The sequence below is a fragment of the Watersipora subatra genome, chromosome 1 (genome assembly GCF_963576615.1).
Source record: "Watersipora subatra chromosome 1, tzWatSuba1.1, whole genome shotgun sequence".
Lineage (NCBI taxonomy): Eukaryota > Metazoa > Bryozoa > Gymnolaemata > Cheilostomatida > Watersiporidae > Watersipora > Watersipora subatra.
In genome coordinates this window covers 4509542-4532843 of record NC_088708.1, presented here as the reverse complement: position 1 = coordinate 4532843, position 23302 = coordinate 4509542, and the positions used below count along the sequence as shown (strand labels likewise).

The 23302-nt window shown below is 34.6% G+C and overlaps 3 protein-coding genes across 4 annotated transcripts in view; 2 read left to right on the top strand and 1 right to left on the bottom strand.

Moving 5' to 3' along the window:
- The first annotated feature begins 6781 nt into the window (after positions 1 to 6781).
- LOC137390856 (uncharacterized) lies at positions 6782 to 9970 on the top strand. Its single transcript, XM_068077196.1, has 5 exons — positions 6782 to 7040; positions 7163 to 7294; positions 7499 to 7702; positions 7985 to 8176; positions 9794 to 9970. Exons 1-5 carry the CDS (start codon positions 6831 to 6833, stop codon positions 9968 to 9970), a joined length of 915 nt encoding a protein of 304 aa, XP_067933297.1. The 5' UTR covers positions 6782 to 6830.
- On the top strand, positions 9786 to 14953 carry LOC137397370 (programmed cell death protein 7-like). The gene is made up of 6 exons (XM_068083663.1): positions 9786 to 9913; positions 10125 to 10251; positions 14125 to 14237; positions 14373 to 14496; positions 14608 to 14686; positions 14810 to 14953. The coding sequence occupies exons 2-6, from the start codon at positions 10134 to 10136 to the stop codon at positions 14943 to 14945; spliced, it is 570 nt and encodes a 189-aa protein (XP_067939764.1). The 5' UTR covers positions 9786 to 9913; positions 10125 to 10133; the 3' UTR covers positions 14946 to 14953.
- A 132-nt stretch (positions 14954 to 15085) lies between these two features.
- LOC137397362 (DDB1- and CUL4-associated factor 12-B-like) overlaps positions 15086 to 23302 on the bottom strand; it is a 28751-nt gene continuing 20534 nt past the window's right edge. For both annotated transcript variants that reach the window (XM_068083658.1, XM_068083652.1), the window contains exons 6-9: positions 16327 to 16389; positions 16082 to 16238; positions 15790 to 15935; positions 15086 to 15492 (exon numbers count right to left, since the gene is read on the bottom strand). In XM_068083658.1, coding sequence (XP_067939759.1) covers positions 15340 to 15492; positions 15790 to 15935; positions 16082 to 16238; positions 16327 to 16389 — 519 coding nt within the window. In that variant the 3' untranslated portion in view covers positions 15086 to 15339. The remainder of the gene's footprint in view (positions 15493 to 15789; positions 15936 to 16081; positions 16239 to 16326; positions 16390 to 23302) is intronic.

Sequence of the window (23302 nt, the reverse complement as noted above, 5' to 3'; positions counted from 1 at the left end):
CGTAATACCAATATATTGCACTTTACTTTTACAAACTCGCGTTGCGTGTTCACAACTCGAGTTGTGAACACGCAACGCGAGACACCAAGGCACCATACCCTACACGCCCACATCATGTACACTGGCTAAAAACTTACGCAAACAAGATATCTTCATATGCCTGACGGAAAGCATTGAACCTTAACAATCAACCTACACCCACAGGCTAACCATCCCACATGCCAGACATCAATAAAAGAGAACAGCTCCAATAACTCAGCATCTCAATCCCCATCTCTAACTCCATCTTTCTCTTTTCCTGAGAACCTCCTTGGACGCTCTCCCCTCTGCCTGCTGAGGAGCCTCTCTCTTCTCTACCGATGGAGCCTCTTTCTTCTTCTACAGCTGGGCCTGTTCTACACCACTATCTCAACTGCTGACACTCCCTACGTATGGCCTCTCACGATTCTCATTTGACTGTCGAAACTCACAGCTGTACAAGACTGATTAACAAGCATAGACGACTGTTCGAGTAAAGATGTAATTTTATTAGCTCTTCTAATAGTTTGTCATTAATATTATTGTTTTAGAATTTTGTTAGTTGTGTATTTCATGGTTGAACTTATAGAATAAAGAAGTAACTTTGATTGGTAGATATTAGTATTGCTTACAATAACTTAACACCTTCACTGTACCTGAACCAGTAATAACTAAATTAGTTCACAAGCTAAGCGAAGGTGCACAAACTAAACATAGTCAAAATAGAATAATATGACGAGCAAATTCAACACTGATGTTGTGTGTGAATTCGGATTAGTTATGCATAACATAATTTCTCCACAACCATACATAACATGATTATAAAAATACTTTTGCGTGTTGAGCGCAAATGAGCGGGTCTTAATAACACATCAAAAATAATTAATTTGAATCTAAATCAGGTGAGGTAGAGTGATGCAACGATAATAGAACCAAAGTTTGTATTTAATGATTGGTGAAGGCTTACCAGCGTTCGCGTCAGTGTGTAATATGCTGTGAGAGAGGGCCATATTTATTTGTGCTCTGCTTCAATGAGCTATTTCATTTTTATGTAGCCTCGGATCTATAAGCTGTATGGTCAACTTACCCGTGTAGGTTTAGCTGTGAATGTAGATGAATAAAGTCTCAGCTCAGTCATCATGCATGACCATGCTATCGTACCGGCCATGCTCGGCATCTGTCCCGCTCGTCGCCTCTTTTTAAAGTCATTTCTATTTGTAGCCTCAAACAAATAACTTTTGTCAACAGGGTTCAATATTCCCACAGACAAGTGTGTTCAGTTTGTAATAATTTATAGTAATAAGTTCAAGTCTCATACAGCACCTTTTGTTAGTAGACTTTTTGTTGATTGCGAGTAGATACATCCAGAGCTAACGTATTTACTAGAGTGTGTAACTGGAGCAGAAGTATAGAAAGACTTGGCCTATTCTCAGACATAGTGTTCAATCTGGCTTGACTTTGCCCAATTTGTGTGGGGTTGTGGATTATTTTGTCCTCACAAGATTTCTTTGTCCTTTGGTCGACACCCTTGTATCTTTCTCATTTGTAGATTACCATTTGGCTTCTTTATTTGGCCATGTGACAAAGCTGGGACACATTTGCGCAGACTGACCTTGATTGTGTTGTCTGATTTGACTATCTCATGATTTCTGCAATATTTTCTTCCATTCCACTAGGTAGAATTTGTTTGATAAAAATTGTATCAGTTTTCTTTTTACTTGCTTACACAATCAAGTGCATTTTGGAAGATATAGGCTGTCCTTTTTTCAAATGCTGTAATGTTGTCAATGTTGTAATTGCCTATGCTGATGTTACATTCGTTGCTGCCTCTTGAGTTTAGTAATGCATAATTAGTTGTTCCAAAATTGGTTTTCTGCACTCCATATGAATGCTTGTCAAGTATACAAGACTCTACACTGGGCGATCTAGCGCTCTCTCATTTGGACTCACCAAGTCTCTCTTCAGTACATTTATATATACCCTACAGGATGAAATTATTCGATGTATTTAATAATTCGCGAGTTCGCGTACAGTTAATTCCGCGAAGTATTAAAATTCGTGAATATCTATTTTTATTTTTAACACAAGGAAGAATAACTACTACCTCAAACTAAAAACTAGCCGTTAGGCAGAGTTCGTAAACGTAGCTGAGTTCCAAACTTTTAAAATCATCGCCGGGGCTTTGAGTTAAGCCCATTGCTAATACATCACACTTCTTAACAAAACTATTCAAGGTTGTCACAAGTTATTCGCCACGGCATCATCATCGAAAAAATCTCTCCTGCAGTTCTTTACGTTGAAAAAACTAACTTACCAAAAATTGTTAGTTCACCAAAGGCCTCCAAATCGATAAACATTCGTGAAAACTTTTGGATGCAGCAAAAAATTTATAGCTTAGCATGATCAACATAAATTTATCAGCTACCCTAGGACACTTATGTATTTGCCTCATCTAACTTTTGCGTTTTCGCGGAGTCATCCTCTCGCGAAAATTTCATATGCGAAACTAAACTTTCATAACAAACGAAAACACGAAATTAAATAGCTTTGTTCATTGATAGTCCAAAAAACAAATGGCAGCAAGCGATCAAATTGCATTATCGACCTCGCCCACACCATTATACCTGCGGATCACAATTACAAACTAATCCTAAATTGAAATTTTTTCTTATCGGTGAACCAGGCTCGTATTCTCTGGGGCGGCTGGCCGGCTGAGCCGTCCTAACTTTTTAGGAATTTTTCGCGGCTAAGTACAGTCAAACTCGGATAACTCGCCCTCGGATAAAATGTAACATTTCATCTCAAACACAAGGTTAACTCGAACGGATTTGTTTGGTCCGTTCCCACGCAATGATAAATTGCTTCAGATAACCCGACCTCAACATCATTTATTCAAAAAGTTATTTGCCCAACGGCTATGGAGACGGTTTTTATCGCTGTAGAATATCACTTTATTCGAAGCCATAGAGACAAACATCAACTTTTAGTAGTTCTTAGGCGTCATTATTATTATCATCAGTGGCAAAATATTCTTGTTAACGACCTTTATAAAGGTTTGCAAAATATCAAGTTTTACCAAACATCCGCTTGGCCATGTCCCATCGAAAGCGTAAAAAACTCCGTATGAACTTAAAATAAAGTCGGCAAAATTGATCTTTGTTAAAACGCTCAAAAGAAAAAGATGTCTTTTTCTGAGCGTTTTAATTGCGGTCAAGTTTTGCCTATTTTAAGTTAAAAACGTCTCGTCAGTCACATCACCTAAAACAAAACAAATCTCAAAAAATAGAAAAATGTTGATACTTTCCGATAAAAAAATTTAAAACTTCACACGAGAGGTCCGGCTGAGGCCCTACATAAGAAAAACCTGTTGTGGGCTTACACTGCCCCCTTAACACTCCCAGGTGTTCATAACTAGTCGCCTAGCATTAGTGGTGCGAAATTAGAGGTGCGAAATTAAGTTGCAGTGAATTTTTACTCTGTATGCTACTCACGAAACTAAATACTAGCAAAATATAAGTGTCCTAGGGTAAATAGAAACCTAAACATGTCGTATACGCCTGCGTAGGTTTTACTCTATTGCTAGCTGCTTTCACGGATTAATTTATTTGCAAATGTGTTCATCCGCGAATAATTTAGTCCGCGAATATGCATGAAAAGACAGTTTTCGCGAAATTTAACTTGGCGAATAATTTCATCCTGTAAGGTATATTTCGCAAATTTGCGTGTCTGTATGTGTGTCTGTATGTTAGTATGTTATTTTAATGGCTATAGCTATTAAAATCTGAGAATGAAAAATCCATTTAGCAGAAGATTTGATCCCAGACCCTCCCATTCACCAGTTCTATCTCTTATCAATTAAGCCACACAAGCTTGAGGGATTCATTAGGCGATATATGTCGTTATATGGCTGCAAATACGCTACCACTCTCCATTACTGCGCAACGTCTTGGAGAGCTGTAGCGTAATTTTATGCGCGCTCAATCGTTAGAGCAAGTAGTTAACTCTTATTAGTAAAGTACTCAAATTAGTCATTGGCAATATGCCGGGCTAATGGCAAGTGGCAGGCAGCTACATTACCTCTCATTGCTTATAAGCGGATCTTTAATACTCTGACAACACCGGCCATTCTGTTGGTCATCTACTTGAAAATTGCTTGTAGCTTGTTACAGGATGTTTAATAGGCTGAACGCCGAGAAAAATGAGCTCAAAAAAACGCGATTTCATTACAAGCTAGCGTTATTATCGTGCTTTTTTGAGCTCATTTTTAAATGTACAATGTTAAATAGCATATCTACCTTTCAGAAAAGACTGAGATTATTTTGAAGGCTGAATTTATATAATAATGGGTTTCAATACACCCATCTCTATCATTCTAAATCGGACTAAACATCCCCAATTTCCATTCCTAAAAGGCTAGCGTACGTCCCATATTTATGGGCGGGGCTTGTTGTGCCGATCGGGTGTTTTCGAAACCGATATTAAAATACTGTAAAAAAGCCTTCATTATTCTGAAAATTAGCAGACCAATCTTTATTTTGAGTACAAAATCGGAATCAGCGTGTCTGTTTTACCGAGAAAATACGATAAAAGTTGTATGTGACAGTTATGGTTTAAGTGAATCACAAGTGGCCTTGCATTGTTTAACAAAATATTTTTTGCAGATAATAACTGTAAGTAATGTCTCTTCAAGTAGAGGTTCTACTTCAATGTGGTAACTTGTGCAACCCACTATGAGCAGATATGGCCACTCCTTTATGTAACATACATGTATGTTAGCTTCAGTTTTTGTGAATGACTTCTCTGAAATAGAATCATGCATGACAGGTTTAGCTGAGTTTGTTGCGCATTTGTAGATGTTTCACATTTCTCCGCTGTCTTCTGAATCACCTCTTACATTTTTGGCTGAAATAAAATTTCTTGGCTCTCCGAAGGTAGTTTTAGCAGTTTTATGGGCAGAATTAAGAACTCGACTTATACAGCGTGCCATTCTTGTGAAATGGTCAACTGGTCACCTTGAACACCACCAAATCACCTTGATGTTCAACAGTGCACCATTGGAGGCTGCTCATTCTTATTAAAGTACCAACCTAATCAAATAGTTTTCATGATTTTGATCATCTAGTCATCATCTCACATCAGGTTTCTTACATCGTCGAATTTGGAAGCAGTCACTCTACATATTCAGTTGCATTGATATCATCGGTAGAGTTGGAGAATGTCTCTTATTTTTAATTCATCTGTAGTTTAGTAGTGATCATTCAGTAAAGCTCTAGGAATGCACCTGATAGCGTCTGCTTTAAAACCTTTTTTGTACTATCTAGAGTTCATATCTCTGCAGTAATAAATACAAACACCTCAGTTTCAATTATGATTTATCCATAGATGTCTTAAATACAGCTTTTAAAGTCTGATGCTCTGAAAGTACTACAACATCTAACTTCCCATATACATGTATTTAATAGTTCAACTTACTGCATTCCAATAACACTGCAAACCACACTCGCAAGTTTCTTCTTGCATTGTTTTAGAGCGAGTGCTTTTTATGTAAATAAAATAATTAGGAAACATAATTGCAAAAACATGCCATATACATGTACAATTATGACCAGTAAGTTGAAAAATATTGTACCAAGAAAGAATATAACCAGAAAATGTTAAATGTTTCATTCCTAGCATGTCACTCTAATTTTTCATTGCTGGAACTTCAGTAAAATTACATCTCCAAATTTTGCGCGTCTTAGATATTTGATTTCTTTTCATTTCATTTCGGCCTCTAGTTATGTGAAATAGTGCACTATTAAATGTTTGTGTTGAGAAATGTTGGTAGAATGCTGTTCCTCCTCCAGGGACTGACAGCATTTTAATGTGACAAGCTGACTTGTGCTTTCCCTTATACATCTTCTTTAATGACTTCTGCTTCTGGAATATGTTGTCTATGCTTGGGTATACAATAATTATGTTGCTTTGGAGTTTTTTACAATAGTAAATTATCATAATGATGTTATCATTTTTGTTTGACGACGTATGTCAAAAAAAATTATTTTGCATTTTCTATTCTGTTTAGACCTTGAGGTCTGTTAGTTTATTAATACATGTTATTACTTTAATTGTTAAACAAGAGGCCTGAATGCTCTTGTTATCTGTTCTTTCATATCTTACATGGACAGTGACATCCAATAGCATTTTATAGTCTGATACCTTTCACCATTCTTTTTGATAGCGAACATACTCTCAAAATTGTAGCTGCAGGTATGATCCTAAGAAAGGGGTCAGACAGGCCTATAATGCAGTTCATTCTCATGAATAACTGTTTGTTGCACTAAATCATCTTCTAATGTCATAGATTATGCTCTCATGCAATTCAGTCCCAAAGGGATTCTGTTTACTCTCGATTAATGGCTGCATCACTTATTCTCGTTAGAGCTAGACTTTGCCATATAGACCAGCGACTGTAAAAAGATGAGTATTTGTGCATAATTGATCGCAATGGGTATAGCATTGTCCTTCGTTCAAAAGGTTCATCCAACTTCTAAAGCTATGGCTAAAACTAATACAAAATGTGATTGTAAAACTTCATGTAAAAACTATGTGGATGAACTGGCTGTAGGCATCATTATTAGTATCATTGTTTCTTTTTTAACCCACTCTGCTAGAGATTAATTAGTTTTAGTAAGGTCTCACCTACTCTACAAAATTGAACAATTGAAGTGTAGTCATAAGGTAAAGCGAAGTCTTATAAATCGGTTGCTACTTTGTTGTTGTAGGATTCATCTAAGCTTACTGTTGCTTAGATTTTTGGCTTATTTTTGGAGATGTCAGATTTTGTTCCTAAGTGGTGTAATAGCAACAGTCAGCGGTTGTTATATCCTTCAAACTTTGCAAGTCCACCACCATTCCCTCCCCCATTCACGCCTCCACCATTTGCTTTCCAAGGACATCCTCAACTTCATTACCACGCTGCTTCACTACCGGTAACCGGCCAAGTTCCCTTGCTGCCCTCTGCATTTCCATCTTCAAACACAGTAGGTTTTAAGTATCAAAATTTTAATTGTTTTATCCTGTAATATTTCTGTTCATAAACTGCAGTCTTGTCAAAGTTTGTGTTGGTAATACTAACTTCTGGTAAAATTATAATTTGTTGCAGGAAATTGTTCAGCCTCTGCCTTTACACATAGATACTGCACAAGACAAAGTGAAATTGTGGATGAAAACTTGTAAGCTATCATGGCCTGATGTTTCGCATGTCAAGCCACCGAACTGCACTGACAACTTAACGGTAAGTAACAGACCTTTCAATTTTATACCACTTTCACTCTGTCAGAGTAAAAGACAAAAAAACTGTTGGATGAGGATTGGAACTGTGAATAGGTCCTGTGGCCCTATGCGTCTGAGAGCACACAAGATTTGCTACTATCAGAGAGTGTTTGGTGTGGCAGATGGTACTGGGAAACGTGCTCCACCTCTTTTTCAATACTTGTAGTTACACACCATAAAGATCATCCTACACAAACTGAACCTTCACAAGCTGAAATTTAAAGCCTCTTCCAGTAACAAGGCTACGATAACAGAGCCCTCAGATCCTGAAGTTTCAACTAGTGAAACTTCAGAGACCCACCCTTCCGCCATGCACACCTGTTTGTCTTCCGTCGATCATTCATCATCATACAGAATGGAGGAAATTGAAGTATGTAACACCATAGCACTATGTAAGAAACGACAATGAACCCTGTTAGTTATACCGTTGGCTGTACTTTGTGATGAAACATACACCCAGGTTGTGAAAACTTTATCTGCATTGGGATATTCTCATTTAAAGTGGCTTGCTTACAATATGCTTATCAAAAACAGAACTGGGTTTTGCTCAAGGTCACATCAAGCACAGTCGTTTGGTTATATATTGATGATGCAGTGCAGCGATGTGCATTGTGGCTATGTTTTAGTGTACTGGTGATTTTGGGTTTTGTAGAAAGAGATGCAAAGCTTACTCGAGGTATTAGAGGATAGAAGGACACAGGAAGTTGTCAAATCAAAGATAGCTGCTGCTCAGAAACGCAAGGCAAGCCGACTTACGACTATAATGCTGATACCTCTTGTTGTAAATGTTCCCTGTTGCTATGAGACACGTTCAGCACCTAGCTGCTCTCAGATGAGCCCTAGAGTAGGGGGTTATAGATGTTAAACCTGCTAATACAATAGTTAAGTTTATGCATACAGCCCATGTCTATTTACTAGCAATTGAACTCTTTTATCCAACTAACACTAAATGTTCAATAAAAACTTGAACAAAATATTTTGATAATGTTGGCTTGAAGGTTACTTGACAGCGCAAATTTTTATTGGATTAACAGCAGAAGATAACATTACACATTGGGTTAGAATAATATTCTTATGTAGTTTCAACCAAATTCTATGTTTTATTAGCATGTTCAAGTCATGAGAATGAATAGAAAGGTTCGTGATTTGTGCAAAATATTGTCTGGAAACAGCTGTTGCGCTGTTCAATTCTACTAGGTGAATAACCAGAATGATGTTGCACGGGTAATAAAAAGGTTTTTGCACAGAAAATTTATTTTTAATCAACATATACAACATTTACCATTCTAACTTTTAAATTAAGGTGATTGTTTATTTCTGTGTGTGCTACAAGTTTAATAAAGTTTATGCTATGTGTACATGTTTATAGCATTTTAGGGAAGTCTGGGCACATATATTTGTTTTAGCAGTTTTTTTTGTAATAAATTAGTTCAAGCGTGCTAAATGAAGCGTGAGATTTTAACCAATTGCCATTGAAAATTGGCAGGTGTAATAAGTATGTGCACAAATGTTCCATAGTTTGGCAAGTAGGCCGTGTGGACTAGTAAATAGCTCGCGAGTCTGCAAGGGGACTCCCAAGTTTTAATACAGTGCTAAATTGCTTTTTTGTTCCTAGGTCTTAATCGCTATAACTGGACACACTCGTGATAGACGACAGACCAACAAACACTGAGATTTATTATATATAGATTAAAATCACTAGTTTTTGACTGGATTATCTACAACTTGTCTGTTCAAAATCTTTATTCATGAAAACAGAGCATGCGTTAGTAGGTTTTAAGTAGATGACTTCCGAGAATATCAAAGTTTTACGGACATTTTTTTTAAATTTCCAATTCATGTAAAAGAAGAATTTTTTGCTAGCACACTTCACAAAATGAGACACGCAAGCCAATTGGTGTAATTCCAAAATTAAATTAAATTCGTTAAATTAAACTAGTTAAACAAGTTAAATTGAAACTAAAATTAATGCGGTACATATAAATACAACACGGAGTTTTTCAATACCTCTGCAAACTGCCTTGACCTTGCGTTATATTTGCCATAATGCATAACCAAAATGTGAGTGTAGCATTTGTATGGGAAAAATACGTTAGAATGGCAGCCAACAGAACTGCTTTTGCCTTGCATTCATGCATTGGTTAATCGTTGGCATTGAGATTGTAATTCATACATCTGTGTTTTAACAAAACAATGACTTCATATCACAGCTTGAAGCTTGCCCCGCAAGTGTTTTCGTCTCTAAAACTGATATTTGTTCTTCTAACATCAAACTCAAAGCTAAAAAACAAAGTATCATGGTTATATTGTTATAAATACATATTATTTCACAAAGCTGTCAGTTTACTTTTAATAGGAAAAGTCAGTAATGTCTGCTCAGTTCAATTCGATGTGTTTCCATCATGATGTCCAAATCCGTTAGCAGTTTATCAGTTACCATATACATATAGTTATTTTGTAGTTACGTCGCCTCAATACGCAGCAGAGACTGTGGGAACAAAGACGGCTAGAAGAGGAACATAAGGCAAATCAGCACAAGGAGATAGAAACATGGTTTGATGGTCTTCAGGAAACCAAGCGGGTATGGTCTCAGCGTTTCCTCCTTCTGGACATACTTAAGTTCTGTATGGTTTCATAATGATGCTGCTGATTTATGTTGGAGCAGGAAACATCACTGATGCTTTGTCATGTTTAATCTGTCAGCTGTCCATATTTTTCCTCTTAAGCAAGAAACAGTTAATCTGTGATAGTATTGTCAATATATTGACACCATTTACTATGTTTTCCTTTAGACGGAGGAAATGAAGAAGGCTGCTGACGAGTCAATGGCTGATGTTCGTCATAAAATTGCTGATGTGGTGCGCCATAAGGAGCTGATAGTATCTTGGACTAAGCTCAGGTCGATACGCCTACGAAAAAGTGTGCATGTAAATCTTTAGTAGCCCTTTAATCATTGGTTTTATATCTAGCAGCTGTGCTTAACCATTCTTAACCGTAAAACCTTTATTTGAACGCCATGGTGCTCCATTTTTCAACCCTTCTCTTATAGTGGCGCTTTAGTAGAGATGCCGTTTGAATTAAAGATTGAGTAATATTTTTCAAACACCTCAAAATTTTCTGAAGATAAATTTAACCCTTTTACGAGCGAAATGAATGTCGAATAAATCTACTATAACTTGGCTCCAACTTGTCGTAGATCTTTAAATAAATAAGCCCGAGAAAGCTGACACATTTCTCTACCAGCTGATATTTATTGCTTGCAATTAACTATGATCATATAGTCTGCGTTGAATATTGTTGGAGTTTTCAAGTTTTCTATTTTGTTCTAAATATGTGGTCTAAGGCATATTTTCATTTCATAATTATATTTAACAATGTTGCATAAAAGTTCCTTGCACTCATTGATATGTTTGCTACAGTTTGCAGTCAAAATTGGCTTTTTGCGTGCAATAAAAGAGGAGTTAGGAGCATCGATCCATTGTAAGCCGAGTTTGGTTAATTGCAAGGATGCTATCAAATAATATGCTATAAATTTGAAAATTTATAAGTTACATAATAATAATTTATCAAATGCTACAAATATATATTCAAGAACAAGTGATGTAAACAAACCATATTTATAATACATTAAAAAAAATTAACATTTTTAAAACAAAAATATTAGCATCAATTACCCGGTCAATTGTGTTCTGATTTTTGCCTTCGTTTAAAACCATTTCATATTCTACTGGCCCTTCCACAGCGTTTTCTGACCTCAACTCCTCTTTTGCACAGCTGAGGTAGTCGATATTAGTGTTTCAAACAATTTTTTAGCCGATAGCAAAACTTTTATGCAATGCTGTTTACACTTCTCACGCAATTAAAGAAAAACTGTGTGTTATCAAAATAACCTCAAAATTTTAGCCTTAAAATATCTAGTAGTACAGGTTCCATTGTAAAAGGGCAAAAATTTTTCACATACATCGAAGTATCAAGACCAAGGAACTACTATTATACTGATATAGTTACTAATAAGTTTCTATGGCGTTGCATTCAAAGTTTAACGATAAAATACTTGGAGTTGGGAAACGGACTTCGATACAAACAGAAACAATAAAATAATTAATTTTGTTGGTTTAATCAAGTCATTATTAGTACGGTCTTCTGGACACTTTTTTATTGATCATTTGCTATTATGGGTTCGTAAATATTAAGAATGACAAATAGTGGCGGTCAAATAGAGGTGGTGTTCAAATAGAGGTGGCGTTGAAGTATAGGTTTTATGGTAATCGATTCTCAAACCTCTCTAATCAACCCCGAATCCTTTACAAAGGTATTTTTCTCAGTGTGCAGTTGTTTAGGAGCTGATTTTGACTGCCTCAAAGTTGACAATAATCAGCCCATTTATGCGTGACCATGAATATACATGTATGTGTACATATACATGTAGTATATATGATAACATAATAAAGTTAAGAGGAAAATACTCACTACAAATCCATTTCACGCATCCAGGTGATAAGCTGAAGACCGCAGTTGGGCAAAACAGATATATATATATATCTGTTTGTGGTGACCTTTGTGGTGACCTTCAGTTCACTATTTTTTCTCTTACTCATATTATTATTATTGTGCTCTTCGGAAATTCTATTTTTAGTGTAGAGCTATCATTAGTTAGCAAAATTAATATCATAGGCAAAGCTTCGATTTTGATGGACTATACACATGTACATGTATATACCGTATATACATGTGCATACAGTTTATACGGTATATGCACAGTATATATATACTATATACATGTATATCGTATATACATTGTACACTGTATATACATACTATCTATACAGTGTATATATGGTATAAACATCATACCAACATACATACAAATCTCAGTTTATTGTGTTTTCTGTAATTCAGTGAATCGGTGTGTCAAGCTATAGCTATTAAAATTTAGGAATGAAACATCCGCTTCATGCTGGATTTGATCTGGGAACCCATGCTTTTTCATCCCCGCCATACTAGGGGGAATTTGTTTTCTGCCATACGATATCAACAAAGGTTTCTCTCGAATTTAAAATTTGGCGACTTGTATTAATTAGGATGAAATAACAAAAATGTTCGTATGCTATTCACTGAAATACCTTCCACAACGCCGGAAGTAGATATACGTTGCTCGCTATCGCAGTTCAGCGTTATTCGCTATGGTAAAAACAGATTCACAAACAGATAAGCGTTAAAATTTAGTTAAAAGTTGGAAGTTTAATAAAGTACATACAAAAACTGTCTTTAAGTATGTGTTTAGTAAGCTAAATTCATTTAAGTTAGATTCAGGGTTTATGCTACACGTCTGTCTCAATGGTAAGAACTCTCCATGGTACGTACTGCACGTAGTACATTGTTATATTACATTTTGTTGCAGATCATAACCACTAAATACACTAAAGTTATTGTAGGTAACTATAGTTGCTGTGGTTAACATATTGTTTTGCTACTCAATATTAACGATGATGATTTTTACCAGGAGGTAATTGCATTAGATAATTACTATTGGTTTCTATACCACTATATACATCTATATGATATTGTTGCCTTATGATGCCAACACTGAAACGAACTAAAATCATATAATTGTATACTAAATAATTTTTTATTGTAATCATAGCAAAACAGACTATATTTAGCCATTACTTGCTAATGATTTTACATTTCAACACCTTTACAGTTTTCTTTCTCCTCCTAAATTATTTCAACAAAACACTTCTTTCATGGTATGAAATTTAAAAGTTAGTTATTTGAAAAAGTTTGAAAACCTTTACAGTTGTTTTATTTTTTTTATTCATTTGAACTGCACAAGAAACACATTTCTCATGAAATGAAGTTCATAAGCTGGAATGTTAAAATTTGTATATGTTGAATAAAAATAAAGTTTCTGTTCAAAGTTTTACTTTGAACAGTTATTACAGTTATTACTTTGAACAGTTATGTTGAACGTTATTACTCGGGTAGTTTACTATATACATGTATGTACAAAGCAGGCTATTATAATAAGTATAGCAGTACACAATGGCTATAACGTGGCCAGCAAAGAAAAGGAATTAGTGGAAAAATATCACCTACTCAAAGAGAACATTGAAAGGTTTTGGCATGTAAGAGCAACTGCATTTCTGGTTGTCATTGGAGCATTGCATGTAATAACATTTGCACATCAAATGTGGCCCAAACACCAGCAACAATTAACACAATAGAGTTGTAGACAAGTGAGTTTTTGGAAACGGCTAATATCTTGAGGCAAGTGCTAAAACTCCCAGGTCTCAGATGAAATGCCAGTGCTCAAGTAGATATTACCACTTTGGTGAACAGAGAGTGAGGAAACAGTTTTTATATCTATACATGTAGATTAGTGTTGCATCAGAATCGGAGCTGTGCCTACGATCCTTATTTTTTGACAAAGATTCCTCTTACACATAATCTAGGAAACTCAGTTGCTAGCACTGATACCCAGGTTATATTGAAAAATGTCTGTTGTAATTGCTATCATGGTTATTCCTATCAGTCTCCTATAATTTAATATTTCAAAACTGGGAGCTCAAGCGACTGATCAATGCAAGTAACCTTAACTCTTTGCTGTTCTTATATTAACAATATAGCATATCCTCTCCGACTTCATGCTGGGCATCCTTTAGTAGCGTAATGAGACCTCTTGAGCCATAGTGAGACCTCCGCTGTCTAATGTTCCACATTTCTGTTTTGATTGGTAAAGATTAAAACTGTAGATTGTTCTTGATGCAGCTAAGAATAAAAATGTTTCAGGGCAATCAGATGACGGTGACACTAGCGAAACCTTCGTTGATAAGATGGCAGCACTAAACAAACTACTCGATGAACGCCTGGAATTGTACAAGAAAGAGGAGAAGGCCTTGAAGGTGATTACACACCAGAGGTGGCATTATTTTTAAAATCACATTCCGAATATCGTTTTCATTTGTGACTCTAGTAAAACGGCATGCGTCATAAAAGGATGTACGGGTTACATACCGACCCATCTTCTAATTCTGTAGGTAATGTTGGAGATAGAGCAGGAGGAAACGCTGGCTAAAGAGGCGAGGATAGCAAGGGTGCGACGGCAGAGGCAACATGACAGACTCGAGAAGGGCCGGGAACTATGGTTATTTGGGTCTCAAGGTTAATAATTACTTGATATTTGTCAGTGTCTGTCAGCACACAACCAGCTATTCAACTGGCAATGTAATATTACATTTGCAAATCTTGACAACTAGTTTCTAAATATTTTAGTGGTGCCTGAAGAACTAAAAGCTTTCCATGATTACTACACGCAAGCAGAAGAAAGTTTAGATACATTTCTGCAAATCAGGTACGACTTTTTGAGGATGCGACTTTTAATGTTCATGTATCTTTATCTATTAACCAACTGATATAATAGCTTGCAGGATAATCAGATTAATGTTCTATGACCACATGAAACTAATTCTTTCAGGGGAGAATGGGATAGGTTCCTTGTTCCTGAGCATGTAGCTGAAGCCACTCGAATTCCTCAAGGATGGGTTACACCTACTGAGCCTTCATCTGAACTCTGGCAGAAATACCTTAAAAATCATGAGTTGACTTGCTAAATAGATAACATGTAAGCAATTTATTTTAAAATAAATCTGTTATTTAGTAACTTCACCTGAAGTATTTAAGGCTGCTCATGCTTTGCTATGTAATTCTTTGGGAAAGGTTAATGGAAATGAACAAACGGACCTACTACTGATACTGTATGTACATGTGCCATTTAATGTAGTGACAATAAAACAGAAAAAAATAATGGATGAGAGCAAATACATTGTCGTTAAGCTTGTCATGAGTAGACTAGGTTTCTGGTAAGTTTTATAACGATACAGCAGTATAAAAATTCTAGTAACAGTAAAATTTGCACAAATTCGTATGACGGTTCAACTGTTCGTTTTTCCATAAAAAATCTCTCTTAACACCTGGTCCAGCCAACCTACAATGAGCCATCCTCCTTCATTGCCATATTCCAGCATAATTGCCAATGAGGTTTGCAGGAAGAGGCCCACCAGCTGTAAACAGTCTAGATCCTGTGTCATCGTAGCAGTGCGTGTATATGGCATTATGACGTTCACTGGCAGAGAGGTTGTCTCGCCAGGAATCAAGGAGCTGAAGAATACGCAATGGTACATTGCAGCAGTTAACACTTGCTAGCCACTACATCAGTTCATTAGACATGCACTTCTGTACATTTGGCTTGCACACAACTTCCCGAACACAAAAATTCTACAAAATGAACTGCCTAACACAACTATTATAGACCTAAACAGAAGATGATCAAAAATGAATAGAAGTGCATTTATATGATAGTATGCTTCACTCTTCGGTTAAATGAGGCATAATTCATCTACTGAGGGTAGAACGCAGAAGAAAGAAAGGCAGGCTACAGAATGAAGAAGCGCCTACCAAATAGCCATCACCGGTATTCAGCTCGCAGATGTGTCCGCATGTACAGTGTAGGTATTTACCAGCATTCATGTCATAGAAAAGGACACTGCCCACACCAGTTCCAATGGTCACAATGTTTTCATTAAAGGAGAGAGATCGGATGCCTGTAAACACACATGCCTGTTACTCACTCGATTACCTACCAAAAAAACTAGACGAATGCAGAAAAATGTACAACAGATGCCTGGTAAAATGCTAGGAAGGTTTTTTAGCCACACATTATTGGAGTCTGTAAAGAGAGTACACTTACCGCAACCTTTTTTGAGTGCTTCTATGTTGAGCACAGGCTTTAAGTCTCGGTCCATAAGAGTTACATGAGACTGCGACCCAACAGCATAGACTTGCTTAGAGTAGTCATACGCTAAGCACACTGTCTCCCTAGAGTACTGCAGCTGTTCACTCGCCGTCTAACACACAATATACAATCTGCTATAATGCACGTGCGTTAGGTATACATAAAGTAACATCGAATTAAGTCTGAAAATAAAGACCTACCGTTTGAAAATTACAAACATCTATAGTGTGTATCCTGCTATCCATGGAAAGCACTCCCAACTCCTAAAGCAAAAAGTTATACGAAAATACATCACAATCGCTTGATGAAATGTTCTCTATAATTACTGGAAAAGTGAAAACTAGGTTTATCAAACAATAGATATAAAAGAGTAACCACAAGATCAACTTCTGAACACATCTCGGCGACCCAGAGTCAAACCTGTAGTAGGTTAAATGGGCAATATAAAACTTATCTAAATGTCAAGCAATTTACACTTTTTCATGTCTTTGTGTGCATAATCTATATATACATGTATATATATTTTTCGGAGTTTGTGTGTCTGTGTATGTTCAGCTATAGCTATTAAAATCTTGGTCTTGAAATTCTGCATTCTGATGGATTTGAACTCACGGAGATTGCAACCGCAAGTTTTAAATCCATGCGCACTACCACTGAGCCATACAAGGCAGTCAAGGACATTATCATATACCGTATAGCCTATGCCCACGCTAAATGATGTTTATTTAAAACTTTATTAACTCTATAAAACATGCTTTTTCATGTTTTCTTGAACTTTCATTTTTGGTTTTTCGTAAGATTCAATTGCTATATCGCGGTCAAGGCCAATTCTTTTCACCCGGACAATTGTATTATCACCATAGGAAGAGCCTCTACATTCTCTCTCCGTTTGGTCAAACAAAAACAGTACGATATCTCGTTTTTACATTTGTACCAATATCGAGAGGTACCAGTATCGTCGTATTCAAAGTTTGATGGGTAGTTTCTGGTGGAACAGTAGCCTTTTTATATACAAACGCACGCACACACTTCTATGCAAGAATTGTTATTATTAATTCAACATATTCAGGATTTTTATTTTGTTTTCTCAGTTCGTATTAATTGTATCATTACCGAATCATCTTTTCTTGTAATTGTAGCAGAACAGACTTAATTTAGCTATTACTTGCTAATTATTTCACATTTACATTTAAACATTTTTATAGTTGTTTTATTTAGTTTCCTAATGTATTTGACCTGCAAAAATTTTTTTCTCATGATATGAAGTTTGAAAGATACAGTTGTTTGACAAAGTTTGAAAACTTTTCCAGTTGTTTTATTTTTTTCTCTTAATTTATTTAAACTGCACAAAATACTTTTCTCATGATATGAAGTTTAAAAGTTACAATGGTCACTGTTTTTATATGTTAAATAAAAATACATTTTCTGTACAAAGATTTTTATTGCCAGGGCAACGCCTCTGACCATCCAGCTAGCCTGAAACTGTGACTAGAAAAATATTTCACACAATCAAAAATGTCATACAAAGGTGTTAGGTTACAGCATGCTTGACTAAAACCAAAACTGGCATTATGATCGGCTTTGATATTTAATAAAATGCTCAAATTGTAGCTGCTTTATTCAGCTTTTACAAGTTGGCTTAATAGTAAGTAGTATTTATCTTCTTACACGTGTTTTGATGGGTCACAAGATACAAGTAATGATGCTAGAAAGTTGAATTAAATAATTGAATATTTTAGGCCATCCAAAGAAGACATCAGAAAATGTTGCACAGAGCTTTCGGTATCTGATAACTCCTCAAAAGGTCAAGTTTATGTGAAACTTATTCCAAACTTCAAAATGGCAACGCAGGATACAACTACTATTAAATATTATGATTTGATTAAACAAGCTGCAACTTATATTATTAAGATAAACACGATTTAACTATTCTTACATACATAGCAAAAGCATCTATCTAAATAACTTATCAACTAGTTAGAATAAAAACATAAAAATTTAGTTGAGCTACAGACACGATAAACTAGTTAAACTACAGACATAATCAACTAGTTAAACTACAGACATGATCAACTAGTTAAATTACAGACACGATAAACTAGTTAAACTACAGACATGATCAACTAGTTAAACTACAGACATGATAAACTAGTTAAACTACAGACGTGATCAACTAGTTAAACTACAGACATGATAAACTAGTTAAACTACAAACATGATCAACTAGTTAAACTACAGACATGATCAACTAGTTAAACTACAGACATGATCAACTAGTTAAACTACAGACATGATAAACTAGTTACACTACAGACATGATCAACTAGTTAAACTACAGACATGATCAACTAGTTAAACTACAGACATGATCAACTAGTTAAACTACAGACATGACCGACTAGTTAAACTACAGACATGATCAACTAGTTAAACTACAGACATGATAAACTAGTTAAACTACAGACATGATCAACTAGTTAAACTACAGACATGATCAACTAGTTAAACTACAAACATGATCAACTAGTTAAACTACAGACATGATCAACTAGTTAAACTACAGACATGATAAACTAGTTAAACTACAGACATGATCAACTAGTTAAACTACAAACATGATAGACTAGTTAAACTACAGACATGATCAACTAGTTAAATTACAGACATGATCAACTAGTTAAACTACAAACATGATAGACTAGTTAAACTACAGACATGATCAACTAGTTAAACTACAGACATGATAAACTAGTTAAACTACAGACATAATCAACTAGTTAAACTACAGACATGATAAACTAGTTAAACTACAAACATGATCAACTAGTTAAACTACAGACATGATAAACTAGTTAAACTACAAACATGATAGACTAGTTAAACTACAAACATGATCAACTAGTTAAACTACAAACATGATCAACTAGTTAAACTACAGACATGATAAACTAGTTAAACTACAGACACGATAAACTAGTTAAACTACAGACATGATCAACTAGTTGAACTACAGACATGATCAACTAGTTAAACTACAGACATGATAAACTAGTTAAACTACAGACATGATCAACTAGTTAAACTACAGACATGATCAACTAGTTAAACTACAAACATGATCAACTAGTTAAACTACAGACATGATCAACTAGTTAAACTACAGACACGATCAACTAGTCAAACTACAGACATGATCAACTAGTTAAACTACAGACACGATAAACTAGTTAAACTACAGACATGATCAACTAGTTAAACTACAGACATGATAAACTAGTTAAACTACAGACATGATCAACTAGTTAAACTACAGACACGATAAACTAGTTAAACTACAGACACGATAAACTAGTTAAACTACAGACATGATCAACTAGTTAAACTACAGACACGATAAACTAGTTAAACTACAGACATGATCAACTAGTTAAATTACAGACATGATCAACTAGTTAAACTACAGACATGATCAACTAGTTAAACTACAAACATGATCAACTAGTTAAACTACAGACATGATAAACTAGTTAAACTACAGACACGATAAACTAGTTAAACTACAGACACGATAAACTAGTTGAACTACAGACATGATCAACTAGTTGAACTACAGACATGATCAACTAGTTAAACTACAGACATGATAAACTAGTTAAACTACAGACACGATAAACTAGTTAAACTACAGACATGATCAACTAGTTAAATTACAAACATGATCAACTAGTTAAACTACAGACATGATCAACTAGTTGAACTACAGACATGATAAACTAGTTAAACTACAGACATGATAAACTAGTTAAACTACAGACATGATCAACTAGTTGAACTACAGACATGATCAACTAGTTAAACTACAGACATGATAAACTAGTTAAACTACAGACATGATAAACTAGTTAAACTACAGACATGATCAACTAGTTGAACTACAGACATGATAAACTAGTTAAACTACAGACATGATCAACTAGTTGAACTACAGACATGATCAACTAGTTAAACTACAGACATGATAAACTAGTTAAACTACAGACACGATAAACTAGTTAAACTACAGACATGATAAACTAGTTAAACTACAGACATGATCAACTAGTTAAACTACAGACACGATAAACTAGTTAAACTACAGACACGATAAACTAGTTAAACTACAGACACGATAAACTAGTTAAACTACAGACATGATCAACTAGTTAAACTACAGACATGATCAACTAGTTAAACTACAAACATGATAAACTAGTTAAACTACAGACATGATAAACTAGTTAAACTACAGACATGATAAACTAGTTAAACTACAGACATGATCAACTAGTTAAACTACAGAAATGATCAACTAGTTAAACTACAGACATGATAAACTAGTTAAACTACAGACATGATCAACTAGTTAAACTACAAACATGATAGACTAGTTAAACTACAGACATGATCAACTAGTTAAATTACAGACATGATCAACTAGTTAAACTACAAACATGATCAACTAGTTAAACTACAGACACGATAAACTAGTTAAACTACAGACATGATCAACTAGTTAAACTACAGACATGATAAACTAGTTAAACTACAGACATGATCAACTAGTTAAACTACAGACATAATCAACTAGTTAAACTACAGACATGATAAACTAGTTAAACTACAGACATGATAAACTAGTTAAACTACAGACATGATCAACTAGTTAAACTACAGACATGATAAACTAGTTAAACTACAGACATGATAAACTAGTTAAACTACAGACATGATAAACTAGTTAAACTACAGACATGATCAACTAGTTAAACTACAGACATGATAAATTAGTTAAACTACAGACACGATCAACTAGTTAAACTACAGACATAATCAACTAGTTAAACTACAGACATGATCAACTAGTTAAACTACAGACATGATAAACTAGTTAAACTACAGACATGATCAACTAGTTAAACTACAGACATGATAAACTAGTTAAACTACAGACATGATAAACTAGTTAAACTACAGACATGATAAACTAGTTAAACTACAGACATGATCAACTAGTTAAACTACAGAAATGATCAACTAGTTAAACTACAGACATGATAAACTAGTTAAACTACAGACATAATCAACTAGTTAAACTACAAACATGATCAACTAGTTAAACTACATACATGATCAACTAGTTAAACTACAGACACGATAAACTAGTTAAACTACAGACATGATCAACTAGTTAAACTACAGACATGATAAACTAGTTAAACTACAGACATGATAAACTAGTTAAACTACAAACATGATCAACTAGTTAAACTACAAACATGATCAACTAGTTAAACTACAGACATGATAAACTAGTTAAACTACAGACATGATCAACTAGTTAAACTACAAACATGATCAACTAGTTAAACTACAGACATGATCAACTAGTTAAACTACAAACATGATAAACTAGTTAAACTACAGACATGATAAACCAGTTAAACTACAGACATAATCAACTAGTTAAACTACAAACATGATCAACTAGTTAAACTACAGACATGATCAACTAGTTAAACTACAGACATGATCAACTAGTTAAACTACAGACATGATAAACTAGTTAAACTACAAACATGATAAACTAGTTAAACTACAGACACGATAAACTAGTTAAACTACAGACATGATCAACTAGTTAAACTACAGACACGATAAACTAGTTAAACTACAGACATGATAAACTAGTTAAACTACAGACATGATAAACTAGTTAAACTACAGACACGATAAACTAGTTAAACTACAGACACGATAAACTAGTTAAACTACAGACATGATAAACTAGTTAAACTACAGACATAATCAACTAGTTAAACTACAAACATGATCAACTAGTTAAACTACAGACACGATAAACTAGTTAAACTACAGACATGATCAACTAGTTAAACTACAGAAATGATCACCTAGTTAAACTACAGACATGATCAACTAGTTAAACTACAGACACGATCAACTAGTTAAACTACAGACATGATAAACTAGTTAAACTACAGACATGATCAACTAGTTAAACTACAAACATGATCAACTAGTTAAACTACAGACATGATCAACTAGTTAAACTACAAACATGATAAACTAGTTAAACTACAGACATGATAAACCAGTTAAACTACAGACATAATCAACTAGTTAAACTACAAACATGATCAACTAGTTAAACTACAGACATGATCAACTAGTTAAACTACAGACATGATCAACTAGTTAAACTACAGACATGATAAACTAGTTAAACTACAAACATGATAAACTAGTTAAACTACAGACACGATAAACTAGTTAAACTACAGACATGATCAACTAATTAAACTACAGACACGATAAACTAGTTAAACTACAGACATGATAAACTAGTTAAACTACAGACATGATAAACTAGTTAAACTACAGACACGATAAACTAGTTAAACTACAGACACGATAAACTAGTTAAACTACAGACATGATCAACTAGTTAAACTACAGAAATGATCACCTAGTTAAACTACAGACATGATCAACTAGTTAAACTACAGACATGATCAACTAGTTAAACTACAGACATGATCAACTAGTTAAATTACAGACATGATCAACTAGTTAAACTACAGACACGATAAACTAGTTAAACTACAGACATGATCAACTAGTTAAACTACAGAAATGATCACCTAGTTAAACTACAAACATGATCAACTAGTTAAACTACAGACATGATCAACTAGTTAAACTACAGACATGATAAACTAGTTAAACTACAGACATGATCAACTAGTTAAACTACAAACATGATAGACTAGTTAAACTACAGACATGATCAACTAGTTAAATTACAGACATGATCAACTAGTTAAACTACAGACATGATCAACTAGTTAAACTACAGACACGATAAACTAGTTAAACTACAGACACGATAAACTAGTTAAACTACAGACATGATCAACTAGTTAAACTACAGACATGATCAACTAGTTAAACTACAAACATGATAGACTAGTTAAACTACAGACATGATCAACTAGTTAAACTACAGACATGATAAACTAGTTAAACTACAGACATAATCAACTAGTTAAACTACAGACATGATCAACTAGTTAAACTACAGACACGATAAACTAGTTAAACTACAGACATGATCAACTA